Source organism: Sminthopsis crassicaudata, chromosome 3 (assembly GCF_048593235.1).
Source record: "Sminthopsis crassicaudata isolate SCR6 chromosome 3, ASM4859323v1, whole genome shotgun sequence".
NCBI lineage: Eukaryota > Metazoa > Chordata > Mammalia > Dasyuromorphia > Dasyuridae > Sminthopsis > Sminthopsis crassicaudata.
Window position 1 is genome coordinate 426,665,924 of NC_133619.1, and position 27,374 is coordinate 426,693,297.

A 27,374-nucleotide genomic window follows, 5' to 3' on the forward strand; every position below is an offset into this window, starting at 1 on the left:
ACATATTATGAGATTTTTTTTTCTCTCCCAAAACTGACATTTGTTATCTACATATATTTTTGATTCATAATGTTAGAGAATGGGATTGTAATAGAATTTCTTTTCAAAATAGGTTTATGCCACCAAGATTAGATTTACAGATTAATTTCTTTGCATGAAATCATACATAAACATATATCTGATCTATCACCAACAAATAGCTTTTTTTTTTTTTTTTTTTTTTTTTAAGATTTAATCTCTTAAGGTCAATTCCAAAAAGGCTCGAACTATAATTTGTAACTAAAACAGGTCTGGTGGCCAAGACAAGATCTTTACTAGAAAGAAATAATAAGTTCATGTTATGTGTCACAAAACCAGAATGACAAAAACAAAAACTTCGAATGTAAATTCCATGCCAAATTATATGTTCTGTGATATATAATGGGCATAATGTCCCAATTCTTAATAAACTTAAATTTTATAGCACTGTGAAAAAAAGAAAACATGTTCATAGCAATATAGTCAATAGTGTAAAAAAAAAGATCACTTATTACATCTATGAATCCTTGGCAAAAATGACTAGAAAGAACACCACAGAGAAGTTGACATTCAATAGGACATTTTCATTGGTCATTTTCAAACTATTCACTTTGATTGGTTAATTTTACACTGCTTCTTAAGAGTAGTATGTGATAAAAGAAAGGTTTCAGCTCTGAAGCCAACTTTTCCAGCAATTATTTATTACCACTTTTTAAGCCTTTACTCATTAGAGCAGCATAGATGACACATCTTCTCAACTGCAAAGATGGGCTCAATATACACTTTTTAACTTAGTCACATAGAACACTTACTCAAATGCACTATGTGTATAAAAGAATCAAAAAAAATTACTAAATTTAAAATTTAACTTTAAATTTTAAAAATACTAATTTTCTCAATTATAAAATACTAATGAAAAACTTTTAATATAAATTTCATGAACAAGATTACAAATGTATATTTTATATCGTTATCAATAACATATTAATAGAAATAATGCTTTTGTGGGACTTTTTTAAGTTTTAAAGAGCTAAAAAAGGAAATTTCTAGGTGGCTTTATAATAATGAGAAATCATTCTTTCCCAAATAGAGAAACAAAAGCAAAGGTAATAAAATAATTTATTGAAAGCCTGTAGTCAGAAGTGAGGTTAAAAATGTGTCCAGGCTCAATGAAAAATTAGGTCCAAATTATTGAGTTTACATTTTAATTTTTTTCCTTTTTTTTTCTTAAAAATTATATGCAGTGAAGCAAACAATATCAGTTGAAATTTTTTATTTTATTATCTATGTGAATTTTAGGTTTAGTCATGACAAATAGACCTTTCCTAAGGAATATTTTTTAGAAATATGATTCTTCCAGAAACATTGTAAAATATGACTCAGTAAAAGTACAAAAGGAATCCAAAAAGAGAAGAGATGTCTATTGATAGTAAAATATATCAATCAGAATATGTGATGAGTACTTGTGTAGAGATAAAAAGGGGAAGTAAAGGGAACTGGGGGCAAAAGCTACCAAGCAGATAAAGGCCCACCCCCCCAAAACCCCACACTAAACAACTCAAAGGCAATGAATTCTAATGAAAAGATATTCAAGTGCTGTGTATGTTGAAATTATATATCTTCTGAATAAACCTTTTGGTTGTTAATATGCCCTTCAGGGAATTTGAGCTATTTATTTTTATAGGAAAAGAAATGCAGACAAATAAATCTCTCTTAGATGATAACTCTTTTTCTAAATATGTGTATGTCAAGCAGGATCAGCATATCTGTTTATTAGAACAGTTGCAAGAAAAAAAAAAAGTATTCAACAATTGAGTCATTTTTCTTTTACTGTTCAAAAACAGATTTCAAATTAATTTTTACCATTTTCCTCCAGAGAAGTTAACACAATCAGTAATATTAATGTTATCTGGCATATGCAATTAAAAAAAAAAAAAGCATTCCATCATACATTTTAAATGATGAACAATAAGCAGTGTTATTTAAAAAAAAAATTCTTGTAGGCCAAAGCTCAAGATAATTAGGACACCTCAATTTCTACTTTAAGCAAAAAGAAAGGATTTGGCTTCTGCCATTCTATGCTAAAAACTTTGTTTTAAAAGATCAATTCAGAAGTTATAGTTTCACATCATCTGTTAAAATGCCATTTCACAAACTGTTGGCTTCATCTGTTTCCTGAATTTTATTATGCCTATTTATTCCCATTTTTTTTTTTTTTTTTTACTGTTGATATGCTCGAAGTTGTTCCATGAATCCAGAATTTGGGCATATAGCAGGTCTTGCATTTTTCACCAAAGAAAAGGCACTGGTAAATGTGATTTTTTCAGTACTCATCAAGAAACCAATTATAATTGCAGCAGACCTGGAGACTCCAGCATTGCAATGAATAAGAACAACTCCATCCTTCAAGAAAAAAAAAAAAATCCATATTCATTTGAGAAACATTATCAAGCTCATTGCACATACCATTTAGAATTATCATAAAACATAGTATATACAAAATTTCTTATTGGAGCATTACAGTATAATCCACCATAAGCAATGCTTAGGAAATATTCACATAAGCGTTCTCTAAATCACTTTGGAAGCCTGAAATTGCAATTGTATTCTATTTTGAAGAGGGGGAAGTACTTTAGTGATACCAGTAAATCTGGTAATCATGTCTATTAAACTTTTAAGTAGCAAAAAGAATACATCAGGAATATAAGTACATTCATAAGAAAGACTACAAAAGTTCACTAAGCAAAAGATGAACCTTGAAACAAACTAAGTACACCAAGTAGTCCTAGGGGTAAAAACTACTTGGAGAAAATTCATTGTACTGATGTAGCAGCTAAGGAAGAGATGTTTTCCCCACTACATTGTATTCACTTTCGGCTACATTCCTGACTACTATACATTGTACTCTGAATACTATTAAGTAACATTAAAATAGTGACCAAGAAGCAAGCAAACAAACCCTCAGTAATTTAAAATAAAAATCTTGCGCTGTTGTGCCACAGTTTCCTTGAATTGTTCTGCTTCAGTTTCTCTGAATTATAATATCTCAGTTTCCCTGAATTATAATAGCTCAGCTTCCCTGCATTAGCTTCCCTGAATTATAATATCTCAGTTTCCCTGAGTTAATATGCTATCCCCCTTTCTTCCCCCACCTTTTCCTGGCCATTAGGACTGATAACAAATTAGGGCTGGGAGCCCTGACCATTAGCATTCCATAGAGCAGATGGCTCATCTCAGATACCTAGCTGGCACCCTCCATTTCTCTTATTCCAGACTTCCTGTTTCTAGCTTGACTACCTTCTTCACTCCCAACTTATCAGAATTTATGGTCCTTACCTCCAACCTGATAGAACCAAATTTATGGTCCATTCCTGAAAATTCCCACTCACTACTACTCTCCAATTTCTGCCTTTGTTTCCCTTCTCACTAGAGCCCTATAAAAAATCCCTGAAATTTCACATTTGATGCTGGATTCTTTGAGATGTGAGTCCAGGCTATTAATCTAAACTCTCCAATAAAATATTAAAACTCTCTAATTTCTATCTTGCCTCAGTTTCACCAGCCTTACAGTGCAGCTCAAGTTTTTCAACTTTTTTATTCAAACTGTTCTTCAAAAAATACATCTCTGATCAATCACTTTTATTAGAACCAGGAGATAGAACACAAAGAATAATTAAAAGATTTTGCTGTGGATTCTGTGAACAAGTTCAAATGGAAGAGAAGGAAATAAAGAAAAGACAAAAAAAAAAAAAAAAGTAGTACGTCTCCCCCCTTAGTTTAAGATCTAGATGGGAAGAAATTAAAAGCAAAAGTAAAACTCAGTGAAAAAAGAAAAGGGAAAAACAGAAAAGCAGTAGAAAGGTAAAAGCATGAGCCTTCTCTTTATAATGGTTAGACAATCACTATGTTGAAAATGTGAGAGTAAAAAGTCTTAAAGTCAATATAAAACTGAATGTTGTAGACATACAATTAATCTAGGATTCCTTTGCTCCTCCTTCATTATTCTGTTTCTCTTTCACTGTATTGTTCTTCCTAAAGATTATGAAGTAAGGGGTTCTATCAAATAGAAATATTTTTAAATATTAATATGTAAAAATATATTTAACTAAAACAAAATTTCTCTCTTTATTTTTCTTATATTGCTAGTATTGATAAAATGGTGGGTGAGTTACTTTATACACTTTTTAACATTAGTGAAAAACTGAATAGTTGTGTTTTAAAATTGTATGTATAACTCCCATCTCCCCCTTTCTTTTCTATTTTTAATCTATTAATTTTATCTTCTATTTGGTACAGATTTGAATTCAATGTTGTTGCAATCCTCTTTATAAATTAAAAAGTATTTATATAATCAAGAAAGTACCTGAAAATGAATTAAGTTTATGGACCAAGTGGAATAGCAAAATTAAGAGGTTGCAACAATATGAAATGGAAACTGTAACTGGATACTGAAATGAAGTCAATAAGTGAAAACAGTTTCAGGTAACTTGCAAAGGATACTTTACAAGTAAAAAGAGACACAGTATAAAACATGTTGATGGGGGCTTATGCTTTTAATAATGAAAGTGATAGATCTGATGGAACAGTCTTGATACAGGTTGGCCAGCCTTGTGCTTTTTAAAAATTAATGATCTAAATGAAATGTGATACTTTGTAGTGACAGAATAGACAATGTTATTGTCACTATCTTTTCTGCTCTGAAATTAACATCACTTGTTGGGATAGTCTATTATGGGATATGTTGGGATAGACTTATGTCCTGAATTGTTATCCCCTGAATACAATTATTATTGCTATCCCCTCCTTCCTTGCCATTAGGACTGGGAGAATTGAGTCAGGAAAAACTTGACATGTCATTGTGATACAATGAAGGACAGAAAAGAAAAGTAATATCCGGATGCCCACTGCTCTGACTCCATCCTTATTATACAAAATTACCCTGGAGTAGAATTATGTTATCTCCTTTCTATCTCTGCCCTTGTTAAAAGTCTATCTATCCAAGAATGATCCTCCTCCTTAGTCTGACAGGGCCTGAGCCATTAAAAAAAAAAAAAAAAAAAAAAGGCCCTAAATACCAAGTTAACTCCTCACTCCCTACTCTCTTTCTGAAGTAAAGACAACAGCTGTAAAATGTTAGATTAATTTCCTTCTTGGCTTTTATATCCTGCTTGCAATGCTAATTAGCTAAAACCCTTTATAAATTCCCTACCTTAGTTCCTTGTGGCCTGAATGATTTTTGGACATGAGTCCCACAAGTAGGCTAGTCTAAAACTCTCCACATTAGAAGATTAAAAACCAATCTCTGTCTTACCTCAGTTTCTCTGGCATTATATGACTTTAATGAGAATTTTAACTATCAGCAAATTATTAAAAGTATGATATGGAGTTATGTGTACTATTTCTTTTGAACCCAAATAAGAAAAAAAAAATGGAAACAAACCTTCAACCAAAGAATTTTTAAATACTTTTTGCTCCAACCTAGGTTTTAATGGTATAGGGAATTCTGGGGAACAAAAAATCCCTGGAGCAATGCAAATTAGAATTGTTCCACAACTTCCAAATAAGTTCCAAAAAATTAAGTACTTGTCCAAGGACAATATATATATAAATGTGTCACATGTAAGATTTGAACCCAGATCTTCAGGACTCTAAGACCAATTCTCTATCTAATCTCTATCTAAATGTATGCTGTATCTATTTCAACAGTTTACTTTTATTCAGAGTTTACTTACATCTTACTTTTTCATTCTTCTTTATAAAGAAAGCTCCCCAATTCTGGAAGCATTTCCATTGAGAAATATTGGCTCTGGGGCAGCAAGGGAATACAGTATATAAAGAAAGCACTAGCCCTGGAGTAAGGAGGACTTCAGTTCAAATGTGACCTGAAACTTAACTGTGTGACCCTGGAAAAGTCAATTACCCAACTGGTTAGCCAGAAAGAGAGAGAGAGAGAGAGAGAGAGAGAGAGAGAGAGAGAGAGAGAGAGAGAGAGAGAGAGAGAGAGAGAAAAGGAGATATTATGAATAATGATAATCAATTATATAGTATTTCCTTCCAATAATCTCAAAGCACAATATGAATTACTAGAAGAAAATATTCTACTCTATAATCCAGACTATTATACAGTGGATATATGGTAGTATTATTCTCATTCTTCAATCTATTGTCTTTTAAAAGAAGTCAATTAGATGATAACTTCCTGAACAAAGGGACGAACTATATATTATTTCAATTCCCAAAAATCTTAGAAAGGGATTATACAAAAGTTTAGTGTTTCATTAAATGCTTACTTATTTATCCCAAACCTCAATGCAAATAATATCTTCTGCAAGAAGTTTTCCCTGGATTTCCCTAAGTTTAGCTCTTCCCTCTCCCTCCCACCTTATGTTCAAGTAGTTTTCCCCTGTAGAAGGTAAAGTCCTTGAGGGCAGAGATTGTTTCATCTCCATCTTTGATCCCTAGCAACTAGCAAAGAGTAGTTCTTTAATAAATGTCCATGATTGATGGACTAGAATTCTTAAATTTACATTGGAGACTTGTAATATTGAATATAATTAACTGTAATTGAATATAATTGATATATAATATAATTAATTGAAAATGAATGTGCTGATGGTATGTTTTTTAAGTATAGTCAACTCATAATTTATATTGATGGAAGCAAGCATTGCTATGAACAATCCCAAATGGTAGCAGAATTCACTTTTTGCCATATCTGAGTCAAAGGTTTAAACATTAAATGCCAAGGGAGGTATAGTTTTCTAACCTATCAATCTGGGGAGTTTTGAAAAGTAGGATGGTAAATTTAACACATTTTCTATAACATTCTTTAATACTTCTCTAAACTATACTTTAAAAATTCTTGATCTTATGTCCTTAGTAATAAAATATGTAGAAAGGGTAAATGCAATTTGCTTAATCAATTCTTCTTTTCTTTGCACACAAGGAAAAGGAAAAGCTTTTAGTTTCTTAAAGAACACGAAAATATTTCTGATAAAAGTCTCATTTTTCAAATACATAGGAAACTAAGTCAAATTTATAAAAATAAGTTATTTCCCATGGGTAAGTAGTCAAAGAATATGAGTAGACAGTTTTCAGACAAAGAAATCAAAGCAATTTATAATCATATAAAAATGCTCTAAACTACTATTGACTAGAGAAATAAAAATTAAACCAACTCAAGTGCCACTTCATATTTATCAGATTGGCTAAATATGACAAAAAAAGGAAAATGATTTTAAAAAATTGGAGGGGATATGAGAAAACTGGGACACTAATACACTGTTGGTGAAGTTGTGGATTTTTCTGACCATTCTGGAGAACAATTTGGAACTGTGCCCAAAGGGCTATAAATTGGGCATACTCTTTGATCCAGCCATACCACTACTAAATTTATGTCCCAAAGACACGAAAAAAGGCAGGGGAAGGGACCTATTAACACAAAAATATTTACAACAGCTCTTTTTATGGTGCCTAAGATTTAGACATCAAGAAGATGTCCATCAATTAGGCAATGGCTAAACAAGATAGATGGAATACTGTGCTATATGGAATACTAATGTACTATAAGAAATGACAAGCAAGAATGATTTCAGGACTTCAAAAAATGACTTCAGGAAAAACCTGGAAAGACTTACATGAATTGATGCAAAGTGAAGTGAACAGAGCGAAGAGAATATTGTACAAAAAAAATATGAAGAAGAATTGTGAATAATTTAGCTAATCTCAACATTCCAATTATCCAAAACAATTCCAAAGGACTCATGATAAAGCATACTATTTGCCTCTAAAAAAAAGAACTGACATTGTCTGAATGCAGAATGAAGAATGCTATTTTTTACCTTTTTTCTTTCATTTTTTTCTAGTCTTCTTGTACAAAATGATTAATATGGAAATTTTTTATATGATTGCCCATGTATAAAACTATATGGGATTGCTTACCCATCTCAAGCAAGAGGGAGAGGAGGGAAGAATAGAATTTGGAACTCAAAACTTTTTTATATTAAAAATTTGTTTTAATATGTAATAGAGGAAACAAAATGTTATTTTAAAAAAGACCAAATAAGTGACTGAAGGTTAAATGATTATTACCTTTGATTTGTTTTCATCTTTTATTCTTTACCCTTCATACTTAAGTTGACCAAATACCTTATTAGGCTACCCTTTACTTACCTAATATGGAGTTAGTGAGAGGCACATGCTCAGAAAAATAATGGCATATTAGAGACTGTTATTATGAACAATAACTTACCTAATTCCCTGACTATCAGAATCTTGAATTGGATCCAATACAGTTTTAGTATCCAATAAGGGAGCAGAAGATTTAAGCATTTATATTAATATCTTTAGAGTCAAAATGCAACTTTAGTTCACATACTCTTCAGTATAAATCCTTTAAAACACATATTATGTTTACATAAAAAATTACATTAAAACCATAAAACAAAAGGTAGTCTAGCAGACTAGATGACAAATGTATTAAATGAAACATTTAGTTCCCAGTGTCCTGAAATGTTATGCTAAAAAGCAAAGATCCTCTTTTCTTTCTGGAAGTAGTAAAATAATCTTAATGTCATGATGACAAATACACTATCAGGCCCAAATCAGATTCTGTAACAGACTTAGCTTGATTCTATTATTCTGTAGTCCAGTTGTCATAAACTTTCAAAGAAAAATATCTCTACATATTTGAATTGAAGAATTTAATATATGGAGTCTTTTACCTCCTAAAGTTTTCAGAAGAATATCATTAGGCCCTGTTGTACAGGAAGTAGAGGAGGATCAGGTTACATGTAAAAAAATAATCTGCTGTGGAATATTCTGTGGGGAAGCATAAAAAAGAAAATGAAGATGAATTAAATATGCTGAGATAAATCTTATAAGTGATTCATTTAAGACAGGTGCTATTATAGTTCTGACTTTGATGAACTGGATACCAAAAAAAACTCCAAAACTATGCACTAACATTTATATAGTGCTTCAAAATTTGCAAGGACTTTACAAATACTATCTTATTTAATCCTTATAGAAACCCTGGTGGTTGGTGCCATTATTTTCCCTATTTTACAAAGTAAGACACCTGGAAAACATCTAAGGCAGGATCTGAAGTCACCTCTTTCTAACTCCAAGTCTAACGCTCCACCCACTGCACCACTTAGTTGCCTTTACCTTCAATTTGGCTTCTTCAATAAATTCAAAGCATTCTGGAAAATAAGATATGATATTGGTATCAGGTAGATCCAGGATAGAAATGTGTTTGTATGTAAAGTCATTAAGAAAAGCATTTTCAACTCCATAGGCAACATTGAGGATATGAGTAACCTAAAAGGAAGCACAAAAATACATTTTAGAACTTGTGATCTTTAGCAACACAGGATAAGAATATGTGAATGATTTTCTGCATTTCTATAATGAGATATTAGACACATTAAATAAGTACATTAGGAATGTACTTATAAGTACATTAGGAATAATATTTAGGGGAAATGTCTGTCTTTATCTTACAATTCTTATATCCAAATTTAATCATATACTTACAAAAGAAAGAACTTTTTCTAAACTTTCAATTATTGCCCATTTATCAAGTATTTAGCACTTTAAATCTACTCAGGACTCCCAGGAATATTTTTTTAAAATAATAACTTTTTTATTATCAAAATATATAAAGCTAGTTTTGTGTTCCAATTTTTTTTCCCTTTTCCATATCCCCTCTCCTAGACAGCAAGTAATTCAATATGTGTTAAACATGTGCAATTCTTCTGTACATATTTCCACATTTATCATGCTGCATAAGAAAAATCCGATGAAAAAGGAAATGAGAAAGAAAACAAAAAGCAAGCAAACAACAACCAAAAAAGTGAAAATACTACGTTGTGATCCATATTCAGTCCCCATAGTCCTCTTTCTAGATGAAGATGGCTCTTTCCATCGCAAGTCTATTGGAATTGACCTTAATTACTTCATTGTTGAAAAAAAGACATGTCCATAAGAATTGATCATTGGATAATCTTGTTCTTGCTATGTATGATGTTCTCTTGGTTCTACTCATTTCGCTTAGCCTCAGTTCATGTAAGTCTCTCCAGGACTTTCTGAAATCATCCTGCTGATCATTTCTTATAGAACAATAATATTCCACAATATTCATATAACATAACATTCAGCCATTCTCCAAATTATGGGCATGCATTCAGTTTCTAATTTCTTGCCACTACAAAAACAGCTGTTACAAACATTTTTGCACATATTGGTCCTTTCCTATTTTTGTGAGCTCTTTGGGACACAAGCCCAGTAGAGACACGGCTGGATGAAAGGGTATGTACAGTTTGATAGCCCCCTTAGGCATAGTTCCAAATTACTTTCCAAAATGGTTGGATCAGTTCACAATTCCACCAACAATGTATTAGTGTCCCAGTTTTCCCATATCCCCTCCAACATTTATCATTATCTTTTCCTGCCATTTTAGCCAATCTGAGAGGTATGTAGTGGTACCCAAAGAGTTATCTTAATTTGCATTTCTCTAATCAATAATGATTCAGAGCATTTTTTTCATATGACATTTCTTCATCTGTAAATTGTCTGTTCATATCCTTTGACTATCAAATAGAGAATGGCTTATATTCTTATACATTTGAATCAATTCTATATTTTAGAAATGAGCCCTTTATCAAAACCCTTGGATGTAAAAAATGTTTCCCCAGTGTTCTGCTTCCCTTCTAATCTTGTCTGCATTGGTTTTATTTGTACAAACACTTTTTAACTTAATATAATCAAAATTATCTATTTTGCATTTTATAATATACTCTAGTTCTTCTTTCATCACAAATTCCTTCTTTCTCCACAGATCTGAGAGACAGATTATCCTTTGTTCTTCTAATTTGCTTATAGTTTCACTCTTTATGTCTAAATCATAAACTCATCTTGGTATACAGTGTTAAGTGTAGGTCAATGCCTAGTTTTTGCCATATTAATTTCAATTTTCCCAGAAATTTTTGGGAAAATAGTGAGTTCTTATGCCACAAATTGGGATCTTTGGGTTTATCAAACACTAGATTACTATAATCATTGACTATTGTGTTTTGTGAACCTAATCTATTCTACTGATTGACTACTCTGTTTCTTAACCAGTACTAAATGGTTTTGATGACCACTGCCTTATAATACAATTTTAGGTCTGGTGACCTTCATTTGCATTTTTTCCATTAATTCCCTTGAAATTCTTGACTTTTTGTTCTTCAAATGAACTTTGTTATTATTTTTTTTCTAGGTCTATAAAGTAATTTCTTTTCAGTTTCATTGGTATGACACATATAATAAATAGATTACTTAGGTAGAATTTTGATTTTTATTATATTAATTAAGCCTAACCATGAGCACTTGATATTCTTCTGTTCTGATCTGACTTTATTTATATGGGAAATGTTTTGTAATTCTGTTCACATAGTTCCTGACTTTGTTTTAAATGGAGTTTTTCTTGGTATCTCTTGTTGGTAACCTTGTTGGTAATATATAGAAATGCTGATGATTTATGTGCATTTATTTTATATCCTGAAACTTTGTTAAAATTGTTCATTAATTGAGATCATAAATAGATTAGAGGAACAGAGGATAGTCTACCTCTCAGACCTGTGGAGCAGGAAGGAATTTATGACTAAAGGAGAACTAGAGATCATTATTGATCACAAAATAGAAGATTTTGATTACATCAAATTAAAAAGCTTTTGTACAAACAAAACTAATGCAAACAAGATTAGAAGGGAAGTAATAAATTGGGAAAATATTTTTACAGTTAAGGGTCCTGATAAAGACCTCATTTCCAAAATATATAGAGAACTGACTCTTAATTTATAAGAAATCAAACCATTCCCCAATTGATAAATGGTCAAAGGATATGAACAGACAATTTTCAGATGATGAAATTGAAACTATATCCACTCATATGAAAGAGTGTTCCAAATCACTACTGATCAGAGAAATGCAAACTAAGACAACTCTGAGATACCACTACACACCTGTCAGGTTGTCTAAGATGACAGGAAAAGACAATGATGAGTGTTGGAGGGGATGTGGGAATGGGACACTGATGCATTGTCGGTGGAGTTGTGAAAGAATCCAGCCATTCTGGAGAACAATTTGGAACTATGCCCCAAAAGTTATCAAACTGTACATACCCTTTGATCCAGCAGTGCTACTACTGAGCTTATATCCCAAAGAAATACTAAAGATGGGAAAGGGACCTATCTGTGCCAAAATGTTTGTGGCAGCTCTTTTTGTAGTGGCTAGAAATTGGAAAATGAATGGATATCCATCAATTGGAGAATGGTTGGGTAAATAATGGTATATGAAGGTTATTGAATATTATTGCTCTGTAAGAAATAACCAGCAGAGGATGAATATAGAGAGGCTTGGAGAGACTTACATGAACTGATGCTGAGTGAAATAAACAGAACCAGGAAATCACTATATGTAACATGCTCTCCTGGCAGTTACTATTACTAGTCTGTCCTAGACCCACCAGAGCACCTTTGACCACTGTCCTTTGCAGTGTGAGCTCTACCCGGCTCGCCTCCTCTGAGGCCTTCTAAGGTCTCTGGCCACAATCTCTTGAATCTATAGCTTAGTAACCGGTAGCGCACTCAAGAACAACCACATGTAATCTTAAAAGCCTTTATTATACCTACTCACATAATGCCCTAACTGATGCCCTGACTTGTTGGTTCCCTGGTGAACACCTGGTCAGAAGACCCATGTGTTCACTACCAAAACCCTTACCTCTTTTGGCTACCCATCTTGGCTTGACCACCCAGGCTAGGGAGCCAGAGTGAAGAGCACCAGGTTAAAGAGGGCGGTTGCTGCCTGCAGTGGGCTTACATAGGGCCTGTGAGGTCACACACACAGCCAATCAGCGAGAGAGTCACCCATTACGAAACTATCTCAATATGGCCAGGATCCCGCCCAAGGGCAGTCCTAATATCCACAGAAATTACTTCTGGGCCTCAATCTCCCGATGCACTGTGTCCGCCCATTTAAAGGGCCCTTACAACTATACACTTCAACAACAATACTATATGAAGATATAGTCTGATTGAAGTGGATATCTTCAAAATAAAGAAGATCTAATTCAGTTCCAGTTGATCAATAATGGACAGAAACAGCTACACCCAGAGAAGGAACACTGGGAAAGGAGTGTAAAGTGTTTGCACTATTGTCTTTCTACCCAGGTTTCTTATACCTTCGGAATCCAATTTTTACCGTGCAACAAGAAATTTGGTTTTACACACATATATTGTATCTAGGTTATACTGTAACACATTTAATATATATAGGATTGCCTGTCATCTAGGGGAGGGAGTAGAGGGAGGGAAGGGAAAATTTGGAAAAGTGAATACAAGGGATAATGTTGTAAAAAAAAAAAATTGCCCATGCATATATACTGTAAAAAAAATTATAATTATAAAATTAACAAATTATTGAAAAAATAAAAAAATAAAATTGTTCATTATTGCTAGTAGTTTTTAGTTGATTCTCTAGGATTCTTCAAGAATAGCATCTGCAAAGAGTGATAATCTGGTTTCCTCATTATTTATTCTTTTAATTTCTTTTTCTTCTCTTATTGCTAAAACTAACATTTCCAATACAGTATTCAACAGTAATGATGATAATGGGCAACCTTGTTTTACCCCTGATCTTATTGGTAATGCTTCCAGTTTATTCCCATTATATATGATGCTTGCTGATAGTTTTTAATAGATGCTACTAATCATTTTAAGGGAAACTCCATTTATTCCTATGTTTTGTAGTATATTTTAATAGGAATGAGTGTTAGATTTTGTCAAATGCTTTTCTTCATCTATTGAGATAATCATATAATTTCTTTTAGTTTGGTTATTGATATAGTAATTATGCTAATTGTTTTCCTAATACTGAACCAATCCTGTATTCCTGATATAAATCCTACTTAGTCATGGTATATTATCCTGGTGACAACTTATTGTACTCTCATTGTTAATTATTTAAGATTTTTGCATCAATATTCATTAGGGAAACTTGTCTATAATTTTCTTTCTCTATTTTGACTTTACCTGGTTTAGGTATCAGCACAATATTTGTGTCATAAAGGAAATTTGGTAGGACTCCTTCTTTCCCAATTTTTCCAAATAGTATTTGAATTAATTATTCTTTAAATGTTTGGTAGAATTCATTTGTAAATCCATCTGACCTCTTAGGATTATTTTTAAAGAGACCTAAGAGTCTGCCTAAGAAAAAGTCAATATATTGTTTTATTAATGATAGACTACCAGTGAGGAGGGAAAGAAATCACCTTGAAACTTTGGAAACACCAATTGGAAACATATTATTCTACCTATATGGCAAGATTAAGTAATTCCCATCATTTTTCCAAGCATTTTTATAAAAAAATCTTTGTGGAAATTTACTTTGAGGTCTCAATGATTAAGTGGACCAAGAAAGAAAGTCACAATCTCAGGAAAATAAGGAGTAAGACCACAGTATTATTTTGGTAATCATAAATTCTCTGTTATCAATCTAGTCTCTATGAGAAACATTTTATTAATTAGAGGTTAGGGAAGCTCATGATATAAATTCTTCTAAAAGCAAGTTTTTTTCTTGTAAACAATCATGAATTGTAGATAAAATGATTTGTACATGGATTTATCAATTTCAATCATTTCTGAGTTTTGTTCCTACTCAAAATCTATTTATGGCAATAAAGCTTTCTAGAAGTTATATATTTATTTCTCCCAAAATTTGCTGACTGGGTCTTTTCTACAGCTGTTTACTATCTATCTTTTAAGATTCAAGTTCTATTGTCTATGAGACCTTCTCTGAATATTCCAAAGTATAGTGATTTTGCTTTTTCTTTTCCCCCACTGAAATTCAAGTCAGTCACACAGTTCAACCATTATATGTATGCAGTCTGAAATTGTTCATTTACTATTGCATGTGTATTGAGACTTGTAGAACTATAAAACTGTAAGGCATCTAAGGAGGTAGATCCTTAATACATGGTACTAAATATAGGCACATATTGAATACCTGATAAACCATGGAATCACAGATTTAGAAGTAGGAGGGACTTAGAAATTATCATTCATTTAACACATAAAGAAATATGCCCAGAAGAGTAATATGACTTTCCCACACAGTTATCAAAATCAGAATTTGAACTGATACACTGACTTCAAGTCTACTCATACTTGATTAATAAATAAAGGGAATGAAGGGGTTTGTGGTCCCTTTAAGAAACTATATTTCCTGTTGATCTGTGATTCCTTTCAGATTCCCAACCCCTCCTGATTGAGGCATATCCTCCCTAGACAAGTTGTCTTTCCATAGTCTTTGATTCAATTACAAATCCTGGTCAAAAAGTATCCCTTTGAATTCCAATAAGAGAGCTGGGCTTGTCTCAGCAAGCAACTAGATCTGAGCCAACTTGGGCTCTCCCAGCCCCCACAGGTTCTGATATGCTCTGGTTGTTCCAGTCCCCTAAGACACCCAATATAATAAGCTTCCATCAACTAAAGTCTTTGCAGATGGACCTTGGTAGTTCCCTTTACTGCCAGGACCTTTTGTCCAATGAGAACTGCATTCCCAGTGCAAAACTCCATTTTCCATAGATCTGCCACTATAGAAGTCAGTCTTTTGGTAAACTGATTTCTATCTAACAATAAACTTTCATTTTGCAACTAATATTTGGAAATAGGTGAATTCTTTCACTCCTAAAACCTGAAGCTGATTTAATGGGGATTCTTAATAACTCTCTTATAGCCACTAACCTCTAGACCACCAGGAATTTAGACCACTCAAACAGCATCAGGAACATTAAGGAGATATATCCCACTCCCCAAAATATAAATTCAAGGAAATAGCTTGTCATATAGAAATTTCTAAAATGATTTTTCCAAGGGCAAAAATTATACTAAAATGGCTCTGTTTTATAGTAGATTTGAATCTTGTCTCTTCCACTTAATAAATGTGTGACCTTGGGCCAATCACTCAACTTATTTATTTCTCAACTTCCTCATCTAGAAAATGAGGACACTACCAATAACCCAGTCTACCTTACATAATTAATAGGAAGATCATATAGGAGAATATAATAGAAAACATTTTGAAAAACTATCCAGCATTATACAAATATGTTATTATTTTATATACAGGGCCATTGGCTTTGAAATGTGACATGTAGGAAAATCAGCCTAATCCGATTTCTTTTTTGTTCTATTTTTTTTTTCCTGAGGCAATTGGGGTTAACTGATTTGCCCAGGGTCACACAGTTAGGAAGCCCCTAATTCATTTTCTATGTCATCTTTCAATTTCTTTAGAAGCTTCCTATCCAGTTCTTCAGACCCTAACCCTACTTCCTTTGGTTCATTGATGAAATTGGACATAGAAGTTAACAAGATCTTTTATTCAGTCTGTAGCAGTAGACTAAAATTAAATGTTTTATTTAAATTTAAATTTAGGACTAAAATATGCTAATTCATAGAGTCTTATCATTCTATAGTGAAAATCATATATTTTCTTAAATTTTTGCATCATTCTATCATTTATATGAACATATATATATATATATAAAAATATATATATATATATATGTATATTGCTGATAGAGACAATATGTATAAAGATTCAAACAAATCTCTTTTCCAACAAGTCATAAGAGTAAATTTATTTAAATAAAAATTTGAGTTCAGTTTAAAAGTCTAAAAATAGCCAGGTTCATGTATTTGTTAATAGTTGTTCCTTCTTAATATATGGTATAAATTCTAACAAAAATTTGAAATTATAACAACCAAACAACCCAATATGTTTAGATTAAGCAGGCAAATTTTAGCCACATTTAAATCATTGGAAAAGATTGCTGATAAAATTCTAGAATTTTACCAAATGCTGAACAAAATACTTTTTCTTTAAATAAATATGAAACACTAATGGAAATACTAAATTTTAGGCATTTTTTACCTTGTGTTTTTTCAATGTGTCCAAATCATGAGCAACATCTTGTGATCCTACAAAAAATAAAGATATATAATATTTATGTTGTGCATATTTATGAATATTCTCCTCACAACACCATAGGGTATGCAGTATAAACCCTGATTATTCCATTTTATAAATAAAGAAATTGAGATGCAGAGTGATTATCTGATTTGCCTAAATTCACATAACTAGTAAGCATTTATATCTACAAAAGTAATTAATTCTCATTCTCTATATTTCAATGAATTAAAAATATAACTAAATAATCTTTGCTATAATTCTATTAAGACTTCATTTATTTTTTAATGATTATAAAACTACAGGCAAGGATGTCAAAAAGTGGGGTGAATGTAGATATTTCTCAATGATTAAGCAAGCAATACTTTGGACAAACAAGATTTTTAAAAAAATCCTTCTGCAAGCCTGTACCAAGAGAGTACCTGATCTAGATTGGTATATAGTAAGAGATAAAGAAATGTTTTTTCCTATTCATTCCTTTAATCATTCATTCACTTTTGGTCTCCTGAAATGTGGCTTGATTCCATCTTTCCAATCTTATCTTTTCACTACTTTCTTTATACTTGTTTAGAACACTTCTTCCAGATTCTTCTCCCTACACACTATTTTCCTTCCTTTTGCATATTTGCTCCTCTGAAATATTTCTTCAGCTCAGATTACTACTGTTGAAATATACCAATCCTTCAAAGCTAGGATTTGATGCTACTTTTTTCAGTCAAATTTTTCCTCATCACCTTGAGAGGTGCCACTTATCAACTCTTAATTATATTTAAATACTTATAGTATGTCATTATGATTATTTATGTCCATGTTGCAATTCTGCTAATAGATGATAAGTTTTGTGGACAAGATTGAGTTTTATTCATTTTTGTATTCCTTCTTAGTCCGGAGTCTTGCATATTAGATACTCAACAGCCAGATAGCTGTTGAATGAATAAATTAGTTGTAGCAGGAGAGATAGTGAACAAACACTGGCATAATAGTCACAACAACCTGGATTAATTCCAGGCCTGGATCATGTATCCTGAAAAGTCCTTTTCTGACCTAGTCCAATTACAAGATTTTAGTTAATTCCAAAGAGCCTCAGAGAGATTTTGGACTGCCATCCAGAACCTGAGACAGAGAGACTCTGAAACCACACCCATATGCATACTATAGCATTATCTCAGGAACTTAACAAATTGGCTCCAATTACTTGCCAGTTAGACGAGACATTCTCAGATAATCAGGATTTACTACAACAACAATGGGCAGGAGAAACATAAGTTTTATTTTTGGAGACTCTCCTTTTATAGCAATAGTATTTTTATTCTTATCTGATTTTACACACAAATACTGATTCACTCCATATAGCTTATCTTTGGTTTCAAGGGAAGAACAAGTGTGTTTCAAATCTCTATTTCTACTGACAGCAATTTCTTTTTTCTTTTTGAAAAGATAGGAAGCGGCTATAACTGAGTGCTGGCAAAATCCAGGTTCCTCACATATGGGCCCAAAAAAAGAATATACAAAGAATGTCTTTCCTAAAGCCACAAGAAGTTGGTAAATGTGGCCCCAATAGCAATACATAAACACTCTGCTGGCTTTTCCTCTAAGAGCTCTTTGAAAAATTGCTTTAAAGAAACTAAACAAAACTTGGCAATTTTATAGGACTATCAAAATGTATTACTGGTTTAAAAATATTTAACTTTCCCATTACTTAGCCACTACATTGGAAATGTGCTATTTCTGTATAAAGAAAAACACAGAAATATCACTTTGACAAAATTATAAATAAAAACTTAACTTCTGCAAATATATGCTAAAAGAAAGGCAAGAAATATTTTTAAGCTTGGTTCTCTATTTTGAAAGTAGCCTCTAAGACATATTTTGATTTTGATTTTTCTATGCCCAAGAAACAGATGAACTTTAGTCCTGATATTCTGCCTTTTACAATCATGAAAGGTGCATAAGTACATAATAATAGATGTGGGAGCAATTCAAGTCAATATACAAAAACAACACCTAATTTGATTGTTTTCAAACCATAACTTGAATGTAAAACTACAGTACTAGTTTCTATCTTATCTTAAGGAGTCTTTTTTTTTTTTTTTTTTTTTTTAGCACTGTTGCACTTTGTTTGGAAAATTTCCTCTGAATGAGAAAAAACAACCCAAACCATTATAAAATACCAAATTCCAACTAGTTATTCAATAAGGAAGTAAATAGCTGCAATGATTTGACAGGCATTACAATGCTTACCCACTTAATGAAATTATTATCACCAAAATAATTCATTAAAAAAAAATTGAGGATAGCTTTGGCTTCCAAGAACAAATTAGAATTAATGAAGTTAATGCTGATATATCTGGCCAGAAATAATTTCAATTCCTTTCAAAATGTCAAATATTTCATTTGGCCAATATTTGTATCTATAGGGGATATTTTCACATTAACCAAATGTATTTTCAAAAAATCATTTTTAGATGCTCTAAATCACTACTGATCAGAGAAATAAATGCAAATGACAACTCTGAGGTACCATTACAGACTTCTCAGATTGGCTAAGATGACTGGAAAAAATAATGATGAATATTGGCAGGGATATGGAAAAACTGAGACACTATTAATGGAGTTGTGAATTGATTCAGCCATACAAAAGAGCAATATGGAACTAAGCCCAAAGGCCTATCAAACTGTGATCCAGCAGTGTCTCTACTGGGCCTGTATCCCAAAGAGATCATAAAAAAGGGAAAAGGACACACATGTGTAAAAATGTTTTTTACCTTTTTATAGTGTCAAAGAACTGGAAAATGAATGGATGCCCATCATTTGAAGAATGGCTGAATAAATTATGGTATTTGAATGTTATAGAATATTATTCTTCTATAAGAAATGATCAATTTCAGAAAGGCCAGGAGAAACTTACATGAACTGAGGCTAAGTGAAATGAGTAGAACTAAGAGAACATTGTACACAGCAAGAACAAAATTATGCAATGATTAATTCTGATGGACATGGCTCTTTTCAATAGTGAAGTGATTCAGGCCATTTCCAAAGGACTTGTGATGGAGAGAGTCATTTGCATCCATAGAGAAGAATGTAGGGACTAAGTATAGATCACAACATAGCATTTTCACCTATTTTGCTGGTGTTTGCTTGCTTTTTGTTTTCTTTTTCAGTTTTGCTTTTTGATCTTATTTTTCTTGTGCAACATAATTGTGGAAATATGTACAAAATAATTACACATGTTTAACATATATTAGATTACTTGCTGTCTAAGGGAGAGGATGGTGAGAAGGTAGGGAGAAAAAAATTTGGAACACAAGGTTTTGCAAGAGTGAAGGTAGAAAATTATCTATGCATGTATTTAAAAATAAAAAGCTAAAAATACATTTTTAGAGAACATGACATCATGCATTTCTAAATTATATAGAAATTATACTATCTAATTTTATATCTGGATCAAAAATCTGATATAAAATTTTAATAATTTTAATTATATAATTCATAAGGGAAATATGATATTAAACATATAAGTGAAAAGTATGTAAGACCAGAAAAGAAGAGGATTTAATTATGTAATGAGCTCCACAAGTGCACAATTGTTTTTGAGCCATCTCTTTGTTGACTATGAAAGATTTCCAGAAACTCTTAAAAGACAAAAAAAAAGTTTTAAGGGATGAAAGCTGTGAACAAGTGTAAGTGATCATACCAATGACATTCCATATCTCAAAGTACAAGTTATCAGTAATAGAGGCTTTATCTGACTTTTAAAGAAACAAATATTACTGATTCTGAATTTCAACATAAATCATTATAAGTACAAGAAAAAAGATGAAAGTTGTAAGAAGCAAAGTCAAGGCAATGAGATGTCATGGTAAGATTATTTTGGGTACAAATGAACCATTCCATTCTTGAAGCCATCAAAAAACAAGCCCAGGGAGTCTAGTAGAGAACCCTGTACAACATAAAAGATGCACTTTGTAAGGAGTCAGCCCAAAGTCTGAGCAACCTGTTTAACTCAACTTGTCCAGAAGAGATGCTATGCTTATGAGAAGCAAGTCCAACCTAATAGAGGGACCAATCCATCACTAACACTGATGCCCTGCAGTAAACTTCATGAGGATTTTCTGGAGAAATGTTGAGATACCACAGTTCTGTAGTTATAGTTTAGCCATATGTATTCCTTAAAAGAGTACCTCATTAACACTGTACTTTAAGTCTGTACCCATTATTCTCCCATATCCTGTGTACATCTGTGGGAGAAGATAATGCAGGTTTGGGGAATTGCTTATGGCTCCCTTTCTTGCTATGCCATTTGACTCTTTCTTGAAAGCTAATTCAGTCTACTACCTGATTTTTTAAGGGAAGAATGCCAGTGACATTTCTGAAGCTATAGGTTAGTAGTAATCATTCACAGAGTTACGTCTAGAAGTTGATGCTTTCACCCAATCTGCCAGTAAGAGTTTAAGTTGAAGGAGGGAGCTCAGAATGGATATTATGTAGGATTCTAAGAACTATCATGTGGGAAAGATGACCTAAAAATTAGTTCTCAACTAGAAATATAACTAGCTGGATCTACAGGGTGGTTATCACAAATAATAATAACAAACCCAAATAAGAACATAAAAGAAAACAAAAAAAGGAATTTATGCTGTCATACGGAGATGTACTTTTGAAAGAAAAAAATGTATGTACTTTTATAGTTGCTGAAAGGTAGACATAAATAACTAAACATTTCCAAATGTGTTTTGCAAATCAGAAAGGAAAAAAAAAAAAAAAAGCAGTGATATTCATGGGAACTTCTTGACCTTTGCAGGATTTGACTCTGATTCATTCCCTCCTCCTGGATATTCTTTCCTTCTCATGATTCTTTCTTGGTTCTTTTCTTCCCTTCTCTGTCTTCTTTGCTGTATTATTATCCATGTCCTTTCCCTTTTGTGTCGGTATATCCTTGTGTTCTCTCTTGGATCCTTTTCTCTAAGTGATCTCATCAGCTCTCACTGGTTTAACTATCACCTTTATGCAGATGATTCCCAGATTTAAACATCTAACCCTGATCTTTCTTCTGAATTTTAGTCTTACATCATATATGTATATGAAACATCTCCAACAGTATGCCCTATAAATATCTTAAATATAGTAGGTACAAAATAAGTGTATGCTGTTAATAACTTAGAAAAGTGACCATAGGTCAATTTAGTCATATAGGCAATTATTTTTTTTTTTTGTAAATCTTAGCAGTATGAATTTTCCTAATTACCTCTTATGTTATGGTTCAGTGAAAACAAAGACAAGGGATGAACTGTAATATTCTGGTTAGCTTTTTGGAGGTCTCAGGACCAGCCTTGGTTTTAGCAGAATAATCATCATGAGAACAGTCAGGGATAAAGTCCAAAGTCTTTATTGTCTTCTTCAGTCTCCCAGTAAGCAACTCAACCAATCAACCAGTCAGCATTCTGCACATCCAAATGTAATGTCCTGCTTTCTAGAACCCTCAAGTCGAAGTGACAAAATGTACTGTTGCTTTCTAGAGCCCCCACACACTGGGGTGGATTAAAATATAGTGTCCAGACTAGTTCTCTGGAGGATCTCAGGACCAGCCCCAAGTCCTTGGTCTTAGTGGTGAAGCCATGAAGGCAGGAGAGCCTAAATGAGGGTTGGTCAAGTCTTGGAGTCTGAGCTCCAGACTCCAGTCCTGTTTTTTCTGTCTATTTCCCAGTCTGTCCTCTAGGTCTGACTTTAATCTCTTAAATACTCTATTACAATTAAATCCATTCATATACTAAGTATAAACCAATCATATCACAAGGGAACCATTATTTGTTTTAAGATTAAATCAATCATACTGAACTAGAGAACTATTAATCACCATGCTAAACTAGATAAGCATTGTCTTATCAATTCCACTGAGTTAACATCTTGTTCTAAGAACCCTTATCTCAAGTATATTTCTCCAAAGTTCTGGCCCATTACAATGACATAACACAGAAGACAATTAAGAAGGGCAAGTAGACTACTACATGACAGAAGCCATTTCTTGAATCCTTCAGAAATAGTCATTGTGACTACATGTAGTCAAAATTGTATATCCTTGGCATCAGCTGGACAGAAAGGTAAGTCACATAAATGTAACATAATAAATTTCTTTTAAAACTTTCCCCCCTTCTATGTACATAAATACTTTCTACCTTTCATAAATATTATCATTGAACATAATATAATGCGTAAAGGACCTATATTTCTCTCAATCAGGTACTGACCAGGTATTAGATTAGCCAGTTTTTTTGATTATTTATGGTTCAAATAGGGTGAAGGCAATATAACCCTGTTAATTCTGTGTAAGAAGTGAAATATTATATTAAGACCTTAAAGGATAATAGATTTAGAGCTGGGAATGACCTTGGAGGTCACTGAATCCAATCTCTATTTTACAGTAAACTGAGACCCAGAGTGATTTGTCCAGAGTTACAGAGAGTAAGTAGCAAAAGCAGCATTGAAACACAATTCTTCTGACTCTAAATTCATTGCTTTTTCTATTGTTCCTCTTATTGTTAAGATTTCTCTTACATGAGTCTCCCATAATAACAATTTCTCCTAAGCCCAAATTTCTGTTCAGTCTCATGAACTTTTAAAAAAGACAAACCACTTCTAGTGATCCCTACTCAATTTGAGGTCCTCCAATTAACTTGAATAAGGAGTTTAAATAATCCTTTGCTTACCAATAAATAAGCTGGCACATTTTCCCCATTATCAATTTATAGCCATCCTGAGAAATTAGGATGATGGAATCACTTATTTACATTACAGCTACTCAATACTATGTATATTGAGGCATGTGCTTCTGACAAAATACAGCCTACACAAGGTGTGAAGACTGATTTTTGCCAGAAAAGTCTGTTCATTTGTAATGAATGCCAAAGCCAAAATGCAAGTATTTCAACTTTCCAATTATGTAACTTATTCCAATGAATTAAGAATTTTTCTTTTATGAATAAGCAAAACAGTGATTGACTCAAGAACCAATACATAATACTCACCTAACAGTAACCAGGGCTTAATAACACCAACATGCAGGTCCAGGCTTAGGTCCTGCACATAACCACAGCCACCCCCACTGCCAGGCTCAACTTCTTCCACAACGTGAATTCGAGCATCCTTCCACGTTTCTATAATTTTTTTCCCAGTTAATGTTGTCACTCTGGTGCATTGTTTCCTGAGATTAGTTCGAGAGAATGCTCTAATTTCCTGGTTAAGGGAGTGCATTACATGAATAGTCGCTAGTGACAAAAGCAATTCTAAAGATATTTTCTTCCTCTATCCCACAGGTAACAAGCACAACACTAGTTTCTCCCTCTCCTCTGTTTTCTAGCAGCAATAACTGGGAGGGCTGACAGCACCTAGCAGCCTCATTTTTCTAGTGCCAGGATGTAACACAGCTTTCGATTGGTCATTCAAAAGCAGTGGCTGATTGGATCCTGTTTCTGCTTCCTGTAAGAGTTCTCTCGTAGCCTCAAAAAAGGTAATTAATTCACTAGTTCTCTGCTCGTTTTATCTAAGCTTACTAATATTAACAAGACTAATGTATAATATTAGACTTGATCCGAAAAAAAATACATTGCAACACACCCGTCCATATGTGCTTTTTTTTTTTTTTCCCTTTTAAAGCTCAAGTGATTTTCTATTTATTCTAGACTTTTTATCAGTGGCCGTGAAGGATATAAGGAAGGTTCCTGTATGTATACATGATGCCAGGCAATAAACTACAATATTATTTTGTCAGGAAGATCCACCTCTTTCTCTAGTTATTATAGGCAAGGTACAATTTCTCTGAGCTTCATTTATAAAACAGAGATGATAACATCGATGACACATATCTTGCAATATTTTTATGATGATCAAGTGAGACAAACATTTTGCAAATGTGAAAAGCTTATATAAATATTATTCATTTAATAATATACAAACTTGACCCATATTTCATTGTTGAAAAGATAAAATACTATGCAAACTACTTCACAAACTTTAAAGTATTATGTGAGTGTTAGATATTGTTTTGTTTTGTTTTTCCTGGAACTGAACTGACAAAAACTGTCTTTTCTCTTCCCAGTCAAGTCATCCCTCATTTTTTGGTCCTTTATTCAAATCTCCAAAGAAAGAAGTAATTCTTTTCACCTAGTAATCCAGGTGGAAATGCCCTTTAATAAGCTGAAAACATTAGAGAAGCCAGTTAGGAGGCTATGCCATAATTGTCAGATGAGATATTTAATGCATGCACTAGGATTGAAGTAATGGAGAAGAAAAAGGAATAAATAAAGGACACTTCAAAGTAAGAAATAAAGACAACATATACAGAAAGAAACAAAAGTATCAAATATAGCTTATAGGTTTCTAGCCCCAGAAACTGAGTGAACAGTGGTACCACTGACAGAAATGTATCTGAGTATCTGAGTTAGAAATAAAAGTTCAGTTCTGTACCTGTTCATCTTTAATATTGGACATCTACGTGAAATGTACCTTAATCAATTGATAACACTGTATGATTTATAGCACAGATAAGGTGAGAGTTTACTTGTTATCCACCCCCCAACACACACACACACACACACACACAGGAATTGTTGAATTCTTCAAAACAATGGGTTTGGAAAGAAAAGAGCAACATATTCAGGGGAAAAAAAAAAAACTAAAAAAAATTGATCAAAGACCAAAATATTTCTAGAAATCTTAAACTGATAAATTATAAACCCTAGAGTAGCACACATTTCAGGATATTCCAAAACAGGATGTAACCAACTTTTCTGAATTTATGAATATATATCTTGGGAAGAATATATTGGCATATAAGATACCTCCACTAAAATCTAATGCTTTATTGGAGCATGGAGAAAACACTGGATATTAAAAGACTGTAACAAAACTCTGATCCTGTCAAATTGGAAAGGCTTTTAGTTAGAATCTGATGTTAGATTATATGTTTATCATCTAAGGACCAACCTAGCTAATTCCAAAAATGCTCAACACTAAAATAACTACTAATACCCAGAAGGATTTTGAGAACTGTATTGATAGAGGGAGTATGTTACTCATTCTTATAAAAGCACAATTCTTGGAAAGGACTGAAATTTGATAGGGTACTGATTATGTGGCCTCTAAATGACCTCTCATAGATGATCAGAATTCTATTATGCTGAGAATAGGAAAAATGCATGAGATTTATGAAGGTTTAATGATGAGAATGAAAGTAAAGGAGCAATCAAATGGAACTGATCAATTTCTAATAAGTCTTTACAATTTAATATGGGGGGAGAGGAATATGTCACTAGAAGGCAATGTGATATTCTGTAAATAGTTCTATGTATATAGTTGTGGATAGAGAGATACCTGGGACCCCATTCTGGCTGTAATAGTGATTAGTGACCAGTGACTTGGGATAAATTGTTTAATCTCTCTAGATCTAAGTTTTTTCACCTGTAAAATAAGGAGATTTGACTAAATGATGGTTAAGATTATTTGTGTAGGGAATAAGCAAAGACTTTTGTTTTTGTATTAAGTACCATGTGTAGTGTCTTATATTTAGAAGGAAGTTAATAAAAGCTCACTGAATTAAATGTAACATACCATGATACATCAGTTTGGAAATGACATATATTTTAAAAAGATATAATGATTTCCCTTACTAACAGCAGGTTCATGTAGAAAGTTTTATTTTTCAGCTCATGTTTAGCTTTCTCTTGATGTCTGTTTATTGATCTAGATTGCTAAAAATAGCAGTACTGGTAAAAAAAAATCAACAAAAGTATACTTTGATTTGTTTAGTTAATTTACATTTATATTACCTTCTTCAGTATTTCATTGGATGGATGGTGTCATCAAGATTATAGGTACTATGATCCATGGCATATCCATGTTTCTTATCTGTGATACTCTTATACGTATCCTGCTATAAAAATCCTGCATACTGAGTCCTCTCATTATATAAGCAATTTTTTTTCAGATCTTTTAACATTAAATGGATACCAGTGAAGCACTCAAGTTGCATGTACGTCTTTCATCTTTTGCTTTCAGTGTGAAGTCCACCTCCATTTCTCAGTAAGCACCTTCCAAATCATTAATATCTTTTATGTCACTTCTAGTACTGAAGTTGCCATTATAAATATGCTATAGCCTACTTCCTCCCACTGTCATCTCTCCATTGCCTTTTCGATTTCCAGCAATTTTTTTTTTTTTGGAGATTGTAATGTATTACTATTTTATAGCCTGTAATATCATTAGAACAATATATTAATAGAAATACTGTGTAAATTTATACTTATTATTCTCAACAATACAATGATCCAAAATAATTCAAAGGACTC

General features: G+C 32.5%; 1 protein-coding gene and 1 long non-coding RNA gene across 2 annotated transcripts in view; one reads left to right on the forward strand and one right to left on the reverse strand.

Moving 5' to 3' along the window:
- Window positions 1-194: 194 nt before the first annotated feature.
- DUSP19 (dual specificity phosphatase 19) lies at window positions 195-24,433 on the reverse strand. Its single transcript, XM_074302929.1, has 4 exons — window positions 24,057-24,433; window positions 16,999-17,045; window positions 9,187-9,339; window positions 195-2,421 (listed from the first exon to the last, which is right to left on the reverse strand). The coding sequence occupies exons 1-4, from the start codon at window positions 24,280-24,282 to the stop codon at window positions 2,239-2,241; spliced, it is 609 nt and encodes a 202-aa protein (XP_074159030.1). The 5' UTR covers window positions 24,283-24,433; the 3' UTR covers window positions 195-2,238.
- A 32-nt stretch (window positions 24,434-24,465) lies between these two features.
- LOC141562788 (uncharacterized) overlaps window positions 24,466-27,374 on the forward strand; it is a 32,398-nt gene continuing 29,489 nt past the window's right edge. Inside the window, exons 1-2 of the long non-coding RNA XR_012488245.1 lie at window positions 24,466-24,538; window positions 27,014-27,108. This is a non-coding gene — a long non-coding RNA (uncharacterized LOC141562788). The remainder of the gene's footprint in view (window positions 24,539-27,013; window positions 27,109-27,374) is intronic.

Coding starts and splice junctions, on each gene's coding strand:
- DUSP19 (XM_074302929.1), bottom strand. CDS start 24,282: ATGCACTCCCTTAACCAGGAAATTAGAGCATTCTCTCGAACTAATCTC. Junction 17,046..24,056: donor TAAGCCCTGGTTACTGTTAG/GTGAGTATTATG, acceptor TATTTTTTGTAG/GATCACAAGATGTTGCTCAT. Junction 2,422..9,186: donor TTGAAGAAGCCAAATTGAAG/GTAAAGGCAACT, acceptor TTTTTCTTGAAG/GATGGAGTTGTTCTTATTCA.